Genomic DNA, 17,141 nt, shown 5'->3' on the forward strand with positions numbered 1-17,141 from the left:
TCTTTAGTTTTGTTGTGTTGCAGAGATCAGGCATTTATGTTGGATCGGTAGGGTATGCCTTTTTAAACAGGTTAGTTTTTAGTGTTTTCCGGAAGTTTAGGTGGTCGTTCGTGGTTTTCAAGGCTTTTGGTAATGCGTTCCACAGTTGTGTGCTTATGTAGGAAAAACTGGACGCGTAAGTTGATTTGTATTTGAGTCCTTTGCAGCTTGGGTAGTGCAGATTTAGGTATGTTCGTGTTGATTTGGATGTGTTTCTAGTTGGTTGATCAAGTCTGTCATGTATTCTGGAGCTTCACCGTAGATAATTTTGTGAACCAGAGTGCATATTTTGAAAGCAATGCGTTCTTTGATTGGGAGCCAGTGTAGTTTTTCGCGAAGGGGTTTTGCACTTTCAATTGCGTTTTTCCGAAGATAAGCCTAGCTGCCTTGTTTTGAGTGGTCTGAAGTTTCTTTTAAGGTTTGTTCTTTGCATCCCGCATAAATTCCATTGAAGTAGTCTACATGGCTTAGTACCATTGATTGTATCAGGTTGTGAAATGTTCCCCTTGGGAAGAATTGTTTCATGCATTTGAGTTTCCACATTGAGTGGAACATTTTCTTTGTTGTGGATGTCACTTGGCTCTCTAGTGTTAAGTTGGGGTCCATTGTAACGCCGAGGATTTTCAGGCTGTCTGAGATAGGGAGGGTGTAATCTGGGTTGTTGATAATTGTGGGGTTGTCCGCTCTGTGTAGGGATGAGAGGATGAGACAGTGCTTTTTCTTTGTTGAGTTTTAGTTGAAATGCATTTGCCCAAGAGTCTATGATGTTCAAGCTGATCTTGATTTTGTTGGTGATTTCTGTCAGTTTAGATTTGTAAGGAATGAATATTGTGACATTGTCTGCATAGATGAAAGGTTTCAGGCCTTGGTTGGATAAGGACTTGGCTAGTGGGGTCATCATTAGGTTGAAGAGAATCGGTGATAGCGGTGATCCTTGTGGTACTCTGCAGTCTGCTTTCCATGGTGATGATATGTTTGAGTTTGATTTTACTTGATATGTTCTTGTGGTTAGGAAACCCTTGATTCAGCTAAGTATGTTTCCACCAATCCCGAACTTATCTAGTAATCTTATTAATATATTATGTTTTACCATGTCGAATGCACTAGACGTCGAATTGGAGGAGGAGGATGTTTTTGTCTGTTGCTATTTCCTGCTTGAATTTGGCTAGGAGAGTGAGTAGTACTGTTTCTGTGCTGTGGAAGGGGCGAAAACCTGTGATTCGTGTAATATTGAGAATTAGTTTATTTAATCAGTACGCTGTTTGGCTACCATGCTTTCCATCAGTTTGACTGACAATGGAATGGATGCTACTGGACGGTAGTTAGTGATTTCATTTGTTTTTTTCTTGGTGTCTTTGATATTGGAGTGAGTAGGATATTGCCATTTTCCTTAGGGAAGAGACCTTGCTGAAGCATGTAGTTTAGGTGGGATGTGAGGTCTGCTATGAAGCGGTCAGGGGAGGATTTCATTAGGTAGTTGGGGCAGGTATCTAGTTTACAGTGAGTGTTGGAGAACCTGCTGATCCCTTTGCAACTGCATCGACGGTAAGGAGGGTGAATTTTAACCAGGTTCGGTCAGCCGAGTATTCTCCAGTGGTTGGGTCCAAATCATTAAGAAAGATTTTGATGTCGGTGTTGTCCTGAGGTAGCATGTTGCGTAGGTTTGCAATTTTTTCATTGAAATACTTAGCAAGTTTGTCTGCAGATGGGATGTCTGTATTCGATGTACTGACCAAGTTGAAGTCTAGGAGTTTGTTCACGAGTTGGTATAATTTCTTTGTGTCTTTGTAATCTGTCCCTATTTTAGTTTTATAGTATGATCTTTTGGTCTGTCTTATTGCGTATTTGTATTTTCTTTGTGATCGTTTCCATGTGTTGAGTATGTGTTCGTCTTTTTTGTTTTTCTCCATGCTCGTTCGAGTTTCCTGGATTGTGTTTTTAGCTTTTTCAGTTCATCATTGAACCATGGTATTGAGTTATACTTACGTGAAGTTCTTGTTCGTAGGGGTGCTATTTCATCTAGTATGCATTTGCATCTTTTATTCCATCCCACGAGGTAATATATGGAGTCTGTTTGTTCTGTCCATTCATTGTTGTATATCTGTTGCCAGAATGTTTTCGTGTCTGCTTGACCTCTTGTGCTGTAGGATGTGTGTTGGTGTAATCCCTTCTTCCGCCAGTGTAGGGATAAATTTAATTTGTAGTGATCAGTCCAGGGTGTTTCTGTCCATTTAATATCTGTTATTATTAGGTTCTGGTCTGTTGAAAGTTTGTGTGAGATAAGATCAAGTGTGTGCCCTTTGACATGGGTTGCTTGCATTTGTGGCCATTTGAGATCCCATAGGTGGAGGAATTCCTTACATTCTCGTGAGTTGATTGAGTTTGGGTCTTCTAAGGTTGATGTCTCCTAATACTAGTACATTGGAGTTGGTTACACGTGTTTGAAATGAAGTCCACGAAGTTAGTCTGGCCTTCGTTCCAATTACCTGGAGGTCTGTAAAACAAGACACAATTCAAATGATTGCGTAGATTTTGTTGTGGATTCTGATTGAGGCAGTTTCAAGTTCAGGTGTCATGGACTCGGCAGTGGTTTCGGTGGTGAAGTGGGATTGATAGATTAGTGCTATGCCTCCGCCTCTCTTTTCCTTTCTGGCCCAGTGTGTGATTTTGTATCCTGGAGGGCACAGGTCTAGAATTATGGGGTCCTTTTGGTCGTGGATCCAGGTTTCATTGATGAAAAGTAGGTCAAGGTCTTCTGCCATGATACAGTCTGTTAGTATTGCTGTTTTGTTTACTGCAGATCTGGGGTTGATGTAGCCCACTTGGATTGTTTAGAATTAAGACGGACTTGGGAAAATCCACTGTTTATTTCTAGGATATGAAGCATAAAATCTGTTTTACTTTTTTGGGATCTTGCCAGGTGTTTGTGACCTTGCCAGGTGTTTGTGACCTAGATTGGCCACTGTTGGAAACAGGATACTGGGCTTGATGGACCTTTGGTCTATTCCAAAATGGCAATTCTTGTGTTCTTTATGGCAAGGACACAGCTTTCTCTGTTGCTAGAGTTGGTTTCATAGTAACATAGTAGATGATGGCAAAAAAAGACCTGCACGGTCCATCCAGTCTGCCCAACAAGATAAACTCATGTGTGCTACTTTTTGTGTATACCTTACCTTGATTTGTAGCTGTCATTTTCAGGGCACAGACCGTTTAGGTCTGCCCAGCACTATCCCTGCCTCCCAACCACCGGCTCTGGCACAGACCGTATAAGTCTGCCCAGCACTATCCCCGCCTCCCACCCACCAGCCCCGCCTCCCACCACCGGCTCTGCCACCCAATGTCAGCTAAGCTTCTGAGGATCCATTCCCTTGGTGAGCTGTAATACACTGCCATCTATGCTGTATAGGTGTTTTTGGATGTTACTCAGTGTGCTGTATGGCAAAATCTGGTACAAGGGGAATCCTTGCTATTTGATTAAAAAAAAAGGGGGGGGGGGAGTATAAGAAAGTTGTCGTATCTGGCTCATTTATTTCTCCTATAGTCTAGTAGTTACTGTTCTCCATTTTCTCCAGGTAGTTTTATATGACTCCAGAATGTTAGTCCTATCTATTTTCTCTTAATTCCTCTCCAGTTTCCTGGCTCTTCTGCTTCTGCATGGAGCCAATTCTTCAAGCAGAATTTGACAGACCGTCCCACATTCAGAAGTGCTTTACTACATATATTTGTACTGTGTTTATGATAATTCCTCCAGAAAGAGATATGTCTCTGCTTTAATTTTTCCTTTCCACAGGTGGGGTTCTGTGACTGTGACAGCAGCTTCCCTGCAACAGAGCCCTTAAAAAAGGAGCTTCTGCTGTCTTGTACTATTCAGGTAGTGAACAAATGTTTAGATAGTTTTATAATTGATTCATATTCAGTTACCTGTTATGTGCTGTTTTGTTCCATCTGTTTTTATGGTTCACTGTTCAATATTTTTATGACAATAAACATTCGTAGTTTATTGCCTAAGAATTCTTGTGATTTGTGTGTTGGGTCTCTGGGTGCATTCTAGGAACTGTCGCCCCAGTAACCTAGGAATCACTGGGGATAATTTGAAAGCGGGAGACTCACCCATAGGCAGTTGTGACCCAGTCGGTGGGAGGAGGGTGCTAGTGTAGAGCACAAGTGGCAGGTGCAGGTGAACCTGAGCTGTGCTGGGGATAGACCCTCTAAGTGGCTGCTGGGTAACCCCAGGTGGGTGGCTAGACATTTCATGACAGACCTGTCGAGCGGAATCATCTAATGTGGCCTGTTCAATCCTAACCCATGGTTTTGGTTTCTCCCATTCCATAGCTCGGGTAGCCCAATAGTACTGTTTAAGGTCTGGAACACCTAGGTCCCCCTGTATCCTCCTTTTAACCATAATTGGAGGAAAAGATCACCACAGGTTTCTAGAACAAACATACAAAAAAAACCACCAATTGGAGCAAAGCATTTTCTGGTATTCCAAGGGGTGGTATTTATAAATTCAGGAATTGAAGCAGCAGCAGCAGCATCCTTTTATAGACCGGTGAGTATCCGGGAAATTATCGACCGGTGAGTCTGACGTCGGTGCCGGGGAAAATGGTAGAGGCTATTATTAAAAACAAAATTACAGAGCACATCCAAGGACATGGATTACTGAGACCGAGTCAGCACGGCTTTTGTGTGGGGAAATCTTGCCTGATCAATTTACTTCAATTCTTTGAAGGAGTAAGCAAACATGTGGACAAAGGGAAGCCGGTTGATACTGTGTATCTGGATTTTCAAAAGGCGTTTGACAAGGTACCTCATGAAAGGCTACAGAGGAAATTGGAGGGTCATGGGATAGGAGGAAAAGTCCTATTGTGGATTAAAAACTGGTTGAAGGATAGGAAACAGAGAGTGGGGTTAAATGGGCAGTATTCACAATGGAGAAGGGTAGTTAGTGGGGTTCCTCAGAGGTCTGTGCTAGGACCGCTGCTTTTTAATATATTTATAAATGATTTAGAGATGGGAGTAACTAGCGAGGTAATTAAATTTGCTGATGACACAAAGTTATTCAAAGTCGTTAACTCGCGACAGGATTGTGAAAAATTACAGAAGGACCTTATGAGACTGGGAGACTGGGCGGCTAAATGGCAGATGATGTTTAATGCGAGCAAGTGCAAGGTGATGCAGGTGGGAAAAAAAACCCGAATTATAGCTACGACATGCAAGGTTAGGAGTTATGGACCAAGAAAGGGATCTGGGTGTCGTCGTTGATAATACACTGAAACCTTCTGCTCAGTGTGCTGCTGTGGCTCGGAAAGCGAATAGAATGTTGGGTATTATTAGGAAAGGTATGGAAAACAGGTGTGAGGATGTTATAGTGCCGTTGTATCGCTCCATGGTGCGACTGCACCTTGAGTATTGTGTTCAATTCTGGTTGCCACACCTCAAGAAAGATATAGTGGAATTGGAAAAGGTGCAGCGAAGGGCGAGTAAAATGATAGCGGGGATGGGACGACTTCCCTATAAAGAAAGACTAAGGAGGCTAGGGCTTTTCAGTTTGGAGAAGAGATGTCTGAGGGGAGACATGGTAGAGGTGTATAAAATAGTGAGTGGAGTGGAACAGGTGGATGTGAAGCGTCTGTTCACGCATTCCAAAAATACTAGGACTAGGGGGCATGTGATGAAACTACAGTGTAGTAAATTTAAAACAAATCTGAGAAAATTTTTCTTCACCCAACGCGTAACTAAACTCTGGAATTCGTTGCCGGACAACGTAGTGAAGGCAGTTAGCTTGGCAGAGTTTACAAAGGGGTTAGACAGTTTCCTAAAGGACAAGTTCATAAACCGCTACTAAATGGTCTTGGGAAAAATCCACAATTCCGGGAATAACATGTATAGAATGTTTGTACGTTTGGGAAGCTTGCCAGGTGCCCTTGGCCTGGATTGGCCGCTGTCGTGGACAGGATGCTGGGCTTGATGGACCCTTGGTCTTTTCCCAGTGTGGCATTACTTATGTACTTAACTGCAATTCTACCTAATCAGGTATGATTTGTTCCATGCCATCTGTCAATGTCATGAGATAAATTATGATAAATGCCTTAAAAATCTAACTTAGTACCCACTGGGCTGAGCTGTATCCCTAAGATACCTCATAATGTACTGTGTTTTGCTCAACAGAAATGGAGGGAAACCTGAAGGCCTGAACTATATCAGAAGCTAATGAGACATTCAAAATTTCTGATTTTGTAGTGTTTCGTTTTAAACCCAGAGTATTTAACATATTCTGCTAGTACCTCACCAGTATTTGGGAGGTCCTAGCTGACTATGGTAAATACTCAGGGTGTGACCAGTCAACAAAATATCATCCGTGACTAATTAAATCTTGAATTTCCCCCTGCCTCTTCAACTCCTGTAATTGTTGGATCCTTATGAATTTGCAAAGCCAAGGGCTCCACTGACAGAGCAAACAATAGTGGGGACGGGCTAACCCTGGCAGGTTCCTTGACACAGAGAGAACGCTGCAGACTAGCCTCTTTTCACCCATACTCTTGCCTTGGGAGTAGAATAAAGTGCTGAAATCCATTTGCAAAAATTCAGACTAAACCCAAATGCACACAGAACCTCTCTGAAAAAGTCCATTCCATGTGGCTGAATGCTTTTTCAGCTTCAATCGCCAGAAGCACTATGGGTATTCCCTCCTTCCTAGTGCCCACCTCATTAAGTACAATGCCCAACATACATTGTCAACCATTGTCCTTCCAGGGATAAACCCACACTGATCCTCATGTATAATGTCGTTAATATAGGCATCAGTCTAGTGGCTAAAATACTAGCCAGCAGTTTTAAATCCAGATTTAGTAAAAAAATAAAAAATAAAAAGGGGCCTGAAAGAGCTGCATTAAAGAGGGTCTTGACTGCACATGCTCCTTCCCTGCCAGCACCTTGTTAAAAACAGATGGCAAAAAAATGTGCAATGAAACCAGAGCGGGTTTAAAAAAAAAAAATGGGATGTTAAAGCCATCCAGCCCTGAGGATTTTCCAGGTTTTAAGTGTTTAATGGCATCTTGGACTTCCTGAACCTGTATTTCTTGGTCAAGTTCTGATGTTCTGACAACTGAAGAATTGCTACCCCATGAAGATAATGTTTTAGATCATGGGTACAGCAACAAGCCTCATAGGTGTATTCAAGGCTTGTTAAAAATCCAGAAAGTATTTTCAAATTTCTTTGCATTTACTCTTTATATGTCCGCTGGTATCTTTCACAGATATAAGCTGGGTTTGCACCAATTAGCCTTAAGTGGGCGAGCTAATAGCCAGCCAGCTCTATTTCTCTCCTCAAAGAACTCCCTTTAAGAAACTTGCAAGTCATATGCCACCTGTCCTGCCCTTGCTTGTTAAGTCTACTGGCTCACATGAGAAACTGCCCCCTAATAAAAAGCTTTGAAACTGTCCCTTCTTTAGCGTATGCAGCAGATGAATCCAGGAACTGGTGGTTATGTCCATCTACCAGCAGGACATAACCACCAGTTCCTGGATTCATCTGCTGCTACTAAAGGAAAGAAAATTATCAGCAGATAAGGCATAATTTTATCATACCAGCCCCAATGTGACTCCCAGGATGATATTTAACTGGAATACCTCAGGAATCTGTTTGGAGATGTTGCTAAACCTCTTCATTGTGGTGCCAAAAGGCTCCATATCAACCCCCTTACAAACTGACCAAACCGGAACATGATCAGACCAAACAATAGCATCAATTCCTGCATCTTGAACCCTGGATACTAACTTTTGTCCATAAGGATGTAATCAATACAAGAAAAGGAGAGAAGTTCTTAAAGGTAAAGTGATCTATTCTTCTAGACTGGGTATTAGCTGTGGAATCCAATTGTGGGTTTCTTGTACTATTGAAATCCCTCCCCCCCCCCCCCCCCCCGGTATAATCAAGAGTCACTAGCTTTTGTTCCAATTGCAGGTAGAAAGGTCACTGATTATCATTGGGGGTATACACTGATACAAAATTATATATAATTCCACCTATATCCACCCACATGGCCAAATGTTAATATTTATTCAGTAGCCTTGATATACCTTATCAAAACTTGGTCAAAGTGGTTAACAATTGTAAAATTAACAAAATCATTGGAAAGGAACACCATTAAAATTTACAGCAAAGTGTACATATCCAACCCTAAAACGGAGGAGAAAGAGATTGCTCACTGAATTTCAGCCTGAGGTTATGTCCCCTTTAGGGTCCTTAATAAGTTGCACATAGTTGGATGCAAAGTAAAATAAGAAAACGTAAGCTCCTTGTAAAGACATTGCCAAAGGGTGTATTGAGACCCTTAACAAAGATGATGTTTTCAGATCCCCCATCTGTAAGACCAAAAAGAAAGCAATAGTCCAGCCTGATGGATAGAAACAGTTCCTCACTTTTCAATCCTTCCCTCTTCTGATTCCATGTGTGCAGCCTAACCTGTCCCTCACTCTATTTCATCCCCAATGCCCTCCTGTCCTTTCCATGTCTCCCACCCTACATTACTACTCTCCCCTTACCTTCTAACCCAACCCCTCAAGTAGGCTGTGAGTGGGCACAAGTCACCACTGTTATATCCCGGTAGATGGAAATCTCATAGGTATTCCATACTATAATGCCATTCACATGTGCTTTGTGCAATACAACTTCCTTCTGTTTGAAGCTCTGGAAACATGCCACAATCTCCTTAGGCATATTTGCTCTAGCCTTACCCAGGGTATGATGAGCACATACATCAATGGTTTCAGGTCTTAAGGGTTCTCCTTCCATGGAAAGTATAGCACTAGCAATCTTTTGCACAACTGACTCACAATCACCATACTTGGGCCCTTCGAAACTGCAGATTACAGCGGTGGCTGCAGTTCTCAAGGTCTTCAATTTTGTCTGTCAGATCTCTGTGCATCTGTCCCACCTGATTATCTAGATTTACAATTGTGTTGGCCTGCTCCTTAATTCTAAGTTTGATCTCCTCGATGCAGTGACTCAACTCAAGGATTTCTCCTCTTAAATCCACTCCCAAAACATGTTAGCTCCTTAATTCTAAGTTTGATCTCCTCGATGCAGTGACTCAACGCAAGGATTTCTCCTCTTAAATCCACTCCCAAAACATGTTAGCTCCTCTCGAACAGCTTTAAGGTCTGATCAGATATCCTTTAACCAGGCCCTGACTTCCATCATTAGGTTGCCATCCATCTCCACAATTATTATTATTAGCATTTGAATAGCGCTACCAGACGCATGCAGCGCTGAACACCTGATACAAAGAGACAGTCCCTGCTCAAAAGAGCTTACAATCTAAATAATACAGACAGACAAGACAGTTATGGATGAGGGAAGTAATGGGAGCTAAAAAGCAGCAGTGAAAGGGTAGGTTTTCAGCATAGATTTGAAAACAAGTAGAGATGTGCACAGCGGGAGTGGCCCACTGGTGCTGTGCATCTGTCATCTTTGAAGCCTGCCCCATCTTTAGTTGAGCAGCATTGCAGTAGGAGAAATCTGACAGCTTCATTGTTCATTCCCTAATACTCATCCGAGCAAAAAAAGTAGGACAAACTTCCACCACGCCATGCTATAAGGGTGGTTGGTAAAGGGCCGATGCCACTGATTTTCTACAGTCTTTGGGTTGGGGTTGAGGAGGTGGGAGATTAGGCAGCTATTCCGTGTGGTGACATCACTTCCCCTGGGGGGGGGGGGGGGGGGGGGGGTTAACCACTGGTTAAGTTGAAATTCAGTGCTAACCAGTTAACTTTTTAGCGGTTTAAAATAGGCCCGTATAAACTGTTGTCCTAGTTGCTTGCTAAACTTATCCAGTTAGGCACTGAATATCAAATGCCTAACTGGATAAGTAGTGCAATATTTATTCATGACATTTATACCCCACGTTAGCCTGAAATAGACTTAAGTTCAAGGTAGCTTACAAAGTGAATAAAACATAATAATGTACAGACTATAACACAAATTACAATAACTTCAAGAAGCAAATTAATACATGTGCAGTGAGTAACCAGGGATTTAGACTATCTCAAGGACAAACAAAGAATTAAGGGTAGATAGGTGAGATCATAATGAGGCATAGACTAGATGGGAAATGTGATTAAAGAAAAGGGTGTGAGTAAAATTCAAATAGATTTCTTTGTATTCAGAAAGGCCAGACCGAAGAAATGTGTGTTTAGAAGACTTCTAAAAGTTAGGTAATCATCTGTAAACTTGAATGATTTAGAAAGAGAATTTCAAATTTCGGTGCCTTGATGGGAGAAACTAGCAGAGTGAATTGTTTTACATATCACATTCTTACAGATAGGGAATTATAAGACAAGATATTCTCAAGATGATTAAACAGCATTATGCGGGGTAAATTCAATAAAATTATTCATATATGATGGGGCTTGACCAAACAGGATGTTGCTCATATAAAAGAGGAGCAGCTTTGGTGAAGTTAGGAGATCTATATATAAGATGAGCAGCAGTATTTTGGGCTGTTTGTAATTTTTTGAGAAGACCACCTTTAAGTACAGCATAGATGGAATTGCAATAGTTGAATTTAGTGAGGATAAGGGATTGAACCAAGGTACAAAAGACAGATATAGAGAAAAATGGCCTCAATCTTTTTAGCTTCCAAAGTGAGTGAAAGACACTCAAGGTCAACTTAGAGACTTGGTTTTCAAGGGTGATAAACCAACATTGAGCCTACAGATAGGTGGGAAAATGTGGGATACAAATGTAACAAATAAATAAATAAATAAAAACCTACTGTGACTCCCAAGATTTTCATTGACAACTCACGGGAATAAGTTTTGTTCTTAATACTTGATTATGCACTAACCAGCAATGTTCAGTTGGAGATAACCAGTTGTCTCCCACTGAATGTTAGCAATTAGATGCCAATATGCTATTTAACTGGTCAGCGGCCATGTCTGGCTGGTTAAATAGCTATGAATATCTGGTAGACTCTTTCTATTTGTGAGCACAAGATCTAGCATCACCCCCTCCCCTTGTAGGTTCCATCACCATTTGTTTCTGCAGTGTACTTTGAAAAGCATCCCATCTGATACTCAATTTGGCAGGTTGAAACATCCAAACAGTACCTCCCCCTTCATTCCCAACTTTTGGATATCTATGACCACGGTTTTGTCCAACTTTACTGTTTGTGTTGGAATTCTGTAGACCATATAAGGATGGAGGTTCCATCTTCTCTTTCTAAGACAATCCATATTGCTTTTTCCTCTCAGGTCTCCTGCATTTCAGGTGTTCTAATATTGTTTTTCTACCTATAAAGCTACCCCTCCACCTTTATGACCATCTCTATCTTTCCTAAATACAGTATAGTGTGGTATGTTTGCATCCTATTTATGGGAGTCATTGAACCATATCTCTGTGATAGAAACAATATCCAAGTCTGCCTTATCAGAGCTTGCAGATCATGAACTTTGCTGCATAGATTGCAAGCATTTGTGCACATAACTTTCCAGTTATATACTTTCTCTCTTGCCCTACTAATGGCATTAATATGTGCTGTCTGCTGTCATTCCCCTTATATTGCTGTGGGAACACTGGTAGACAGTATGTTAGTAAAATATGTACATGTTCCTAGACTAACAGTTTGTGAAGCAGGGACAGTGTCACAATGTACGCATGTATTTTACAAAATATGCAGGTACATGCACATAGTTACACCTTTAGAACCAATGTAAATTTGTGCCTGAAAATCTGCATGGTATGAGAGATGGCAGAGTGCTTATTTTATAAAAGAAGTGCCTTTTTGTTACATTGAGATAGGCACACTCTTATACAATTACCCCTTACACAAGGGGGTGGCATCTGATATACTGCCTTCCTGTGGTTACAATCAAAGCAGTTTATATATAGGTACTTATTTTGTACCTGGGGAAATGGAGGATTAAGTGACTTGGACAGGAAAGCAAGAATATAATCTCTACAGAAACACAAGCCAAACACTAGCAGCAGAAGTGACTTGCCCAGAATCACAAGAAACTGCAGGCCACTGCACTAACCATTAGGCTGCTCCTCCACTCCATACTAGCTAAGCATTTGAACTGTACTCTTTCTGAAAAGTACATTATATATATTAGAACTATTAAGGAAAACTATGTAATATTTTGGACAAATATGATCACCTATACAGAATGAACATGGCTGTACATGACTTTGTGCTTGTCTATGCAAAATTCAATAGCTCTATTTCCTAATCGAATCTACTGCGTGAGCTTACTAAGAAAAAGGGAAGCAGTAGTTTGTGTATTGACAAAATGAGCCCATACAAAATATACATACAGTTCTTTATTAAATTCTGAACACATCAATGTAAAAATTTCTTAAAACTTTTATAAACAATCATTTTGTAAATACAACCTATTCTACAATAAAAGAATTTTTAAAACAATTATGTACATGCAATACTGACAAATTTGGCACTTTTATGAAAAAAATATACAAAACACTTGTTTAAAAAATGGAAAATTATCATAAAAACTCAGTAAAACCGTCATGCACCTTACGAGCACTTATGGCACAGTTAGTATAGAGCTCCAGACCCTTATCAACGTTCTCTCTACCAGATCAGTTATGTAACTTTTAATGTACTTCCATAAGTCTGCTGTAAGACTACTTGAACATTGTCAAGAATGAAGTCAAATGCCATATTCCAAACTGACTCCACAGACTGCTGCATTAACCTGTAAAACAAAATGGTACATGCAGACTATTTAGTCCACTGTATTTCAGAGTTATAAGATTAACTAAAAGAAAAGGTTTTCCACACACACAAAAGTTGTTTAAATAGCTACACTCTAGTAAAAAAAACAAAAGATTCAAAATATTATTTAACCAAAACAGTTTTTGGTTCAAGAGGCTCTAGATTCAAAAGGGCTTTCCTATTTCATATTAGTCACAAAGGGGTCCTTTTATGAAGCTGCAGCAAAAAAGGGCCTGTGCTTGCGTCGGTGCATGTTTTTGACAGCAGGTAAAAGGCAGGTTTCCCTTTTCTTAAAGAAATGGCCGTGCGGCAAGTGAACCACTTGCCATGTGGCCATTTCGGGACAAGCACTTACCGCCACCCACTGAAGTCATTAAAGGCATAAGTGACTCTTGCTGCATAGTAACATAGTAGATGATGGCAGAAAAAGACCTGCATGGTCCATCCAGTCTGCCCAACAAGATAAACTCATGTGTATACCTTACCTTGATTTGTACTTGCCTTTTTCAGGGCACAGACCGTACAAGTCTGCCCAGCAGTATTTCCCACCTCCCAACCACCAGTCCCGCCTCCCATCACCGGCTCTGGCACGGACCTTATAAGTCTGCCCTCTACTATCCTCGCCTCCCAACCTCCAACCTCTCTTCCCCCACCTGCTCCGCCACCCAATTTCGGCTAAGCTTCTGAGGATCCATTCCTGCTGCACAGGAATATATGCCACAAAGAAAAGTAAAGGAATGAACAGAGGAAGCTCCTTGCAAAGCATCAGGCACAAAGCCCCCTCAACATTTTAGTACAAGTGAAGATCAGAGAATAGATCTTTAGCAGCCAGAATCAAAGTGTTGCGACTTTCAGGGCTAGTTTTACTGAAGCGAACTGCCAGGTAAATGCCCATTATTCACAAATAGGTGCTACTGCATAAAATGGCCCTACAATAAGTAACTAAATGTTAATGTGCTACTTCACAATGACCTATTACTGGCTAAATCCAGAGGTCAATATTCCATCCTCATTCTTCTTGATCTTTCCGCTGCTTTTGACACTGTCGATCACAGCATACTTCTCGATACCCTGTCCTCACTTGGATTCCAGGGCTCTGTCCTTTCCTGGTTCTCTTCCTACCTCTCCCTCCGCACCTTTAGTGTTCACTCTGGTGGATCCTCTTCTACTTCTATCCCTCTGCCTGTCGGCGTACCTCAGGGTTCTGTTCTTGGTCCCCTCCTCTTTTCTATCTACACTTCTTCCCTTGGTTCATTAATCTCATCCCATGGCTTTTCCTACCACCTCTATGCTGATGACTCCCAAATCTACCTTTCTACCCCTGATATCTCACCTTGCATCCAAACCAAAGTTTCAGCGTGCTTGTCTGACATTGCTGCCTGGATGTCTCAACGCCACCTGAAATTAAATATGACCAAAACCGAGCTTCTCATTTTCCCCCCCAAACCCACCTCCCCGCTCCCCCCGTTTTCTATTTCTGTTGATGGCTCTCTCATTCTCCCTGTCTCCTCAGCTCGAAACCATGGGGTCATCTTTGACTCTTCTCTCTCCTTCTCTGCTCATATCCAGCAGACCGCCAAGACCTGTCGTTTCTTTCTTTACAACATCCGTAAAATCCGCCCCTTTCTTTCCGAGCACTCTACCAAAACCCTCATCCACACCCTTGTCACCTCTCGTTTAGACTACTGCAATCTGCTTCTTGCTGGCCTCCCACTTAGTCACCTCTCCCCTCTCCAGTCGGTTCAAAACTCTGCTGCCCGTCTCATCTTCCGCCAGGGTCGCTTTACTCATACTACCCCTCTCCTCAAGACCCTTCACTGGCTCCCTATCCGTTTTCGCATCCTGTTCAAACTTATTCTACTAACCTATAATGTATTCACTCTGCTGCTCCCCAGTATCTCTCCACACTCGTCCTTCCCTACACCCCTTCCCGTGCACTCCGCTCCATGGATAAATCCTTCTTATCTGTTCCCTTCTCCACTACTGCCAACTCCAGACTTCGCGCCTTCTGTCTCGCTGCACCCTACGCCTGGAATAAACTTCCTGAGCCCCTACGTCTTGCCCCATCCTTGGCCACCTTTAAATCTAGACTGAAAACCCACCTCTTTAACATTGCTTTTGACTCGTAACCACTCGCCTCCACCTACCCTCCTCTCTTCCTTCCCATTCACATTAATTGATTTGATTTGCTTACTTTATTTATTTTTTGTCTATTAGATTGTAAGCTCTTTGAGCAGGGACTGTCTTTCTTCTATGTTTGTACAGCGCTGCGTATGCCTTGTAGCGCTATAGAAATGCTAAATAGTAGTAGTAGTAGTAGTACTTCATGCCAACAATGTGACACGCTTTAATAAATCTAGCCCTCAGTTTGAGAGGCTCCTTGTTTTTTTAATCTCATAAGTTATTTAGTCCCCCACAAGTAAAACCATTCAGAATACTTTGCTTTAATTCCTTCCACAAAAATTTGGAAAACTAAACTGCTTTTTTCTCATAATAAATGAGTTATCTATACGAAAAAGTGAGGGTAATTTTCAAAGACAATTTGCAGATTGAGTCTTACTTTGTGTAGATATCATCTTTTATAAAACTGCTCACCTTTTAATGCATACATCTACAGAATGACTTTACCAAAATTGAGAAGAGATGTTCCTAGAGAAGGAGTGAACAATGGTTTGAACTGGTGTGCAGGCTTTTGAAAATATATAATGCATAAATTAACCCAGAAATTATGTGCATGTAAGCACATAAATTCCCTGGGGTAATTTTCAAACTGGAAGTACATATACGATTTCACGTTGAAAATTTATCATGAGTGTACAAATAAAACCAAGTCATTAATATTTAAGCAGTAAGTGGATGTATCTATTTAATTGAATCACGACTTTCACACATTAAGTTTTGGCTTTAAATATCTTGTTTCTAATGGCATTGCCTAAGTGTTACCTTTTCATGTACTTTATCACCAGGTCTAATTTTTCCAAATCTTTTTCTTCTATAAGGTCAGTACAATACTTTACAACCTGAAGTATATCCTCCTCCATGGGATCTATACAAACACACAAGAAAAAAAGTGAATGCTAACTTGATATAGACTAGCAATTATGATCTTTCAAATGTATGTTATTTATATTTTAATATTTGTTAATTTACAGGTTTCCCTTCTCTGGTGGATGCCTTGGGGAATCTTAATTTTCATCTATTGGTCACTAGCTGAAAGGGAAGGTTAAATACTTCACTATCCACTTTTGTCAACAACAGTTACCCATACAATGGTTAGCCACAGAAAGTGACTAACTTTGTTCATGTCAAAAACCAAGAATTAAGGGTCAGATGCACTAAACTTTACGAGCCAATAACGAGCAAGTAGTAACACTGGCATACACTACTTTTTTCCAACGACGATAGCAGCTAAGCAAATTGTGTAGAAACCCTATTGAAATGAGATGCACTAAGCTTTTCCGCTTGCCCTAACGCTGGTAAATCTAACGAGAGGTCTGTACCTCTCGTTGGAGCTGCACGGGCTTGGAAAACTTATAAAATGTAAAAAAAAAAAAAAATCGGGAGGGGGCAAAAACAACCAAGTGCTCGTCAGGAGCATCCTTTATGGACGTTCTTCACTGTAGTGTATTATAAAAAAAAAAATCACAGGCTCTGATGCTGCTGGCATCCGCTGCACCTACCATGGTTTCTCCGAGGACAAGCAGGCTGCTTGTTCTCACTGATGGGTTGACGTCCTCGGCAGCCCCCTCCATCGGAAAGTTTACTAGCAAAGGCCTTTGCTAGTCCTCGCGCGCCCATGCGCACCGCGCATGCGCGGCCGTCCTCCCGCCCGAAACCGGCTCGAGCCGGCCAGTCTTCTTTCGTCCGCGCTCGGTACGGTCGTGTTACGCCGTTCGTGCCCCAGAGAGTCGACCTCGCGCGTCCTTTTCGACGTGTTTTTTCCTTGTTTTTCTTTCAAAAAGTTCGGGAAGCGCTCCGGAAGTGTTCCGGAAGACCCTTTCGGGTTTTCTGCCCTTCCCGTATTTTTCTCAACTTTTGCCCCGTAAGTTTTCTTTCGTTGTCGGGGTAGGCCTAGTTTGGCCTCGGTCGAGATTTTTCTCCCTTTAAATTTTGGTGCTTCAATTTTCGCCATTTCGGCTTTTGATTTCGCCGGCGTGATTTTTCCGCCCATGACATCGAAGCCTTCCAGCGGCTTCAAGAAGTGCACCCAGTGCGCCCGGGTAATCTCGCTCACTGATAGGCACTCTGCGTGTCTTCAGTGTCTAGGGGCCCAGCACCGCCCTCAGAACAGCAGTCTGTGTTCCCTGTTACAAAGGCGGACTCAGGTAGCGAGATTAGCCCAGTGGAACGTTTTGTTCTCGGGCT

General features: G+C 41.7%; 1 protein-coding gene across 2 annotated transcripts in view; it reads right to left on the reverse strand.

Annotated features, from left to right (window-relative positions):
• Window positions 1-12,433: 12,433 nt before the first annotated feature.
• REV1 (REV1 DNA directed polymerase) overlaps window positions 12,434-17,141 on the reverse strand; it is a 339,104-nt gene continuing 334,396 nt past the window's right edge. For both annotated transcript variants that reach the window (XM_030201417.1, XM_030201416.1), the window contains exons 22-23: window positions 15,720-15,822; window positions 12,434-12,756 (exon numbers count right to left, since the gene is read on the reverse strand). In XM_030201417.1, coding sequence (XP_030057277.1) covers window positions 12,645-12,756; window positions 15,720-15,822 — 215 coding nt within the window. In that variant the 3' untranslated portion in view covers window positions 12,434-12,644. The remainder of the gene's footprint in view (window positions 12,757-15,719; window positions 15,823-17,141) is intronic.

This window comes from Microcaecilia unicolor, chromosome 4 (genome assembly GCF_901765095.1).
Source record: "Microcaecilia unicolor chromosome 4, aMicUni1.1, whole genome shotgun sequence".
In the NCBI taxonomy this organism is placed as follows: Eukaryota; Metazoa; Chordata; class Amphibia; order Gymnophiona; family Siphonopidae; genus Microcaecilia; species Microcaecilia unicolor.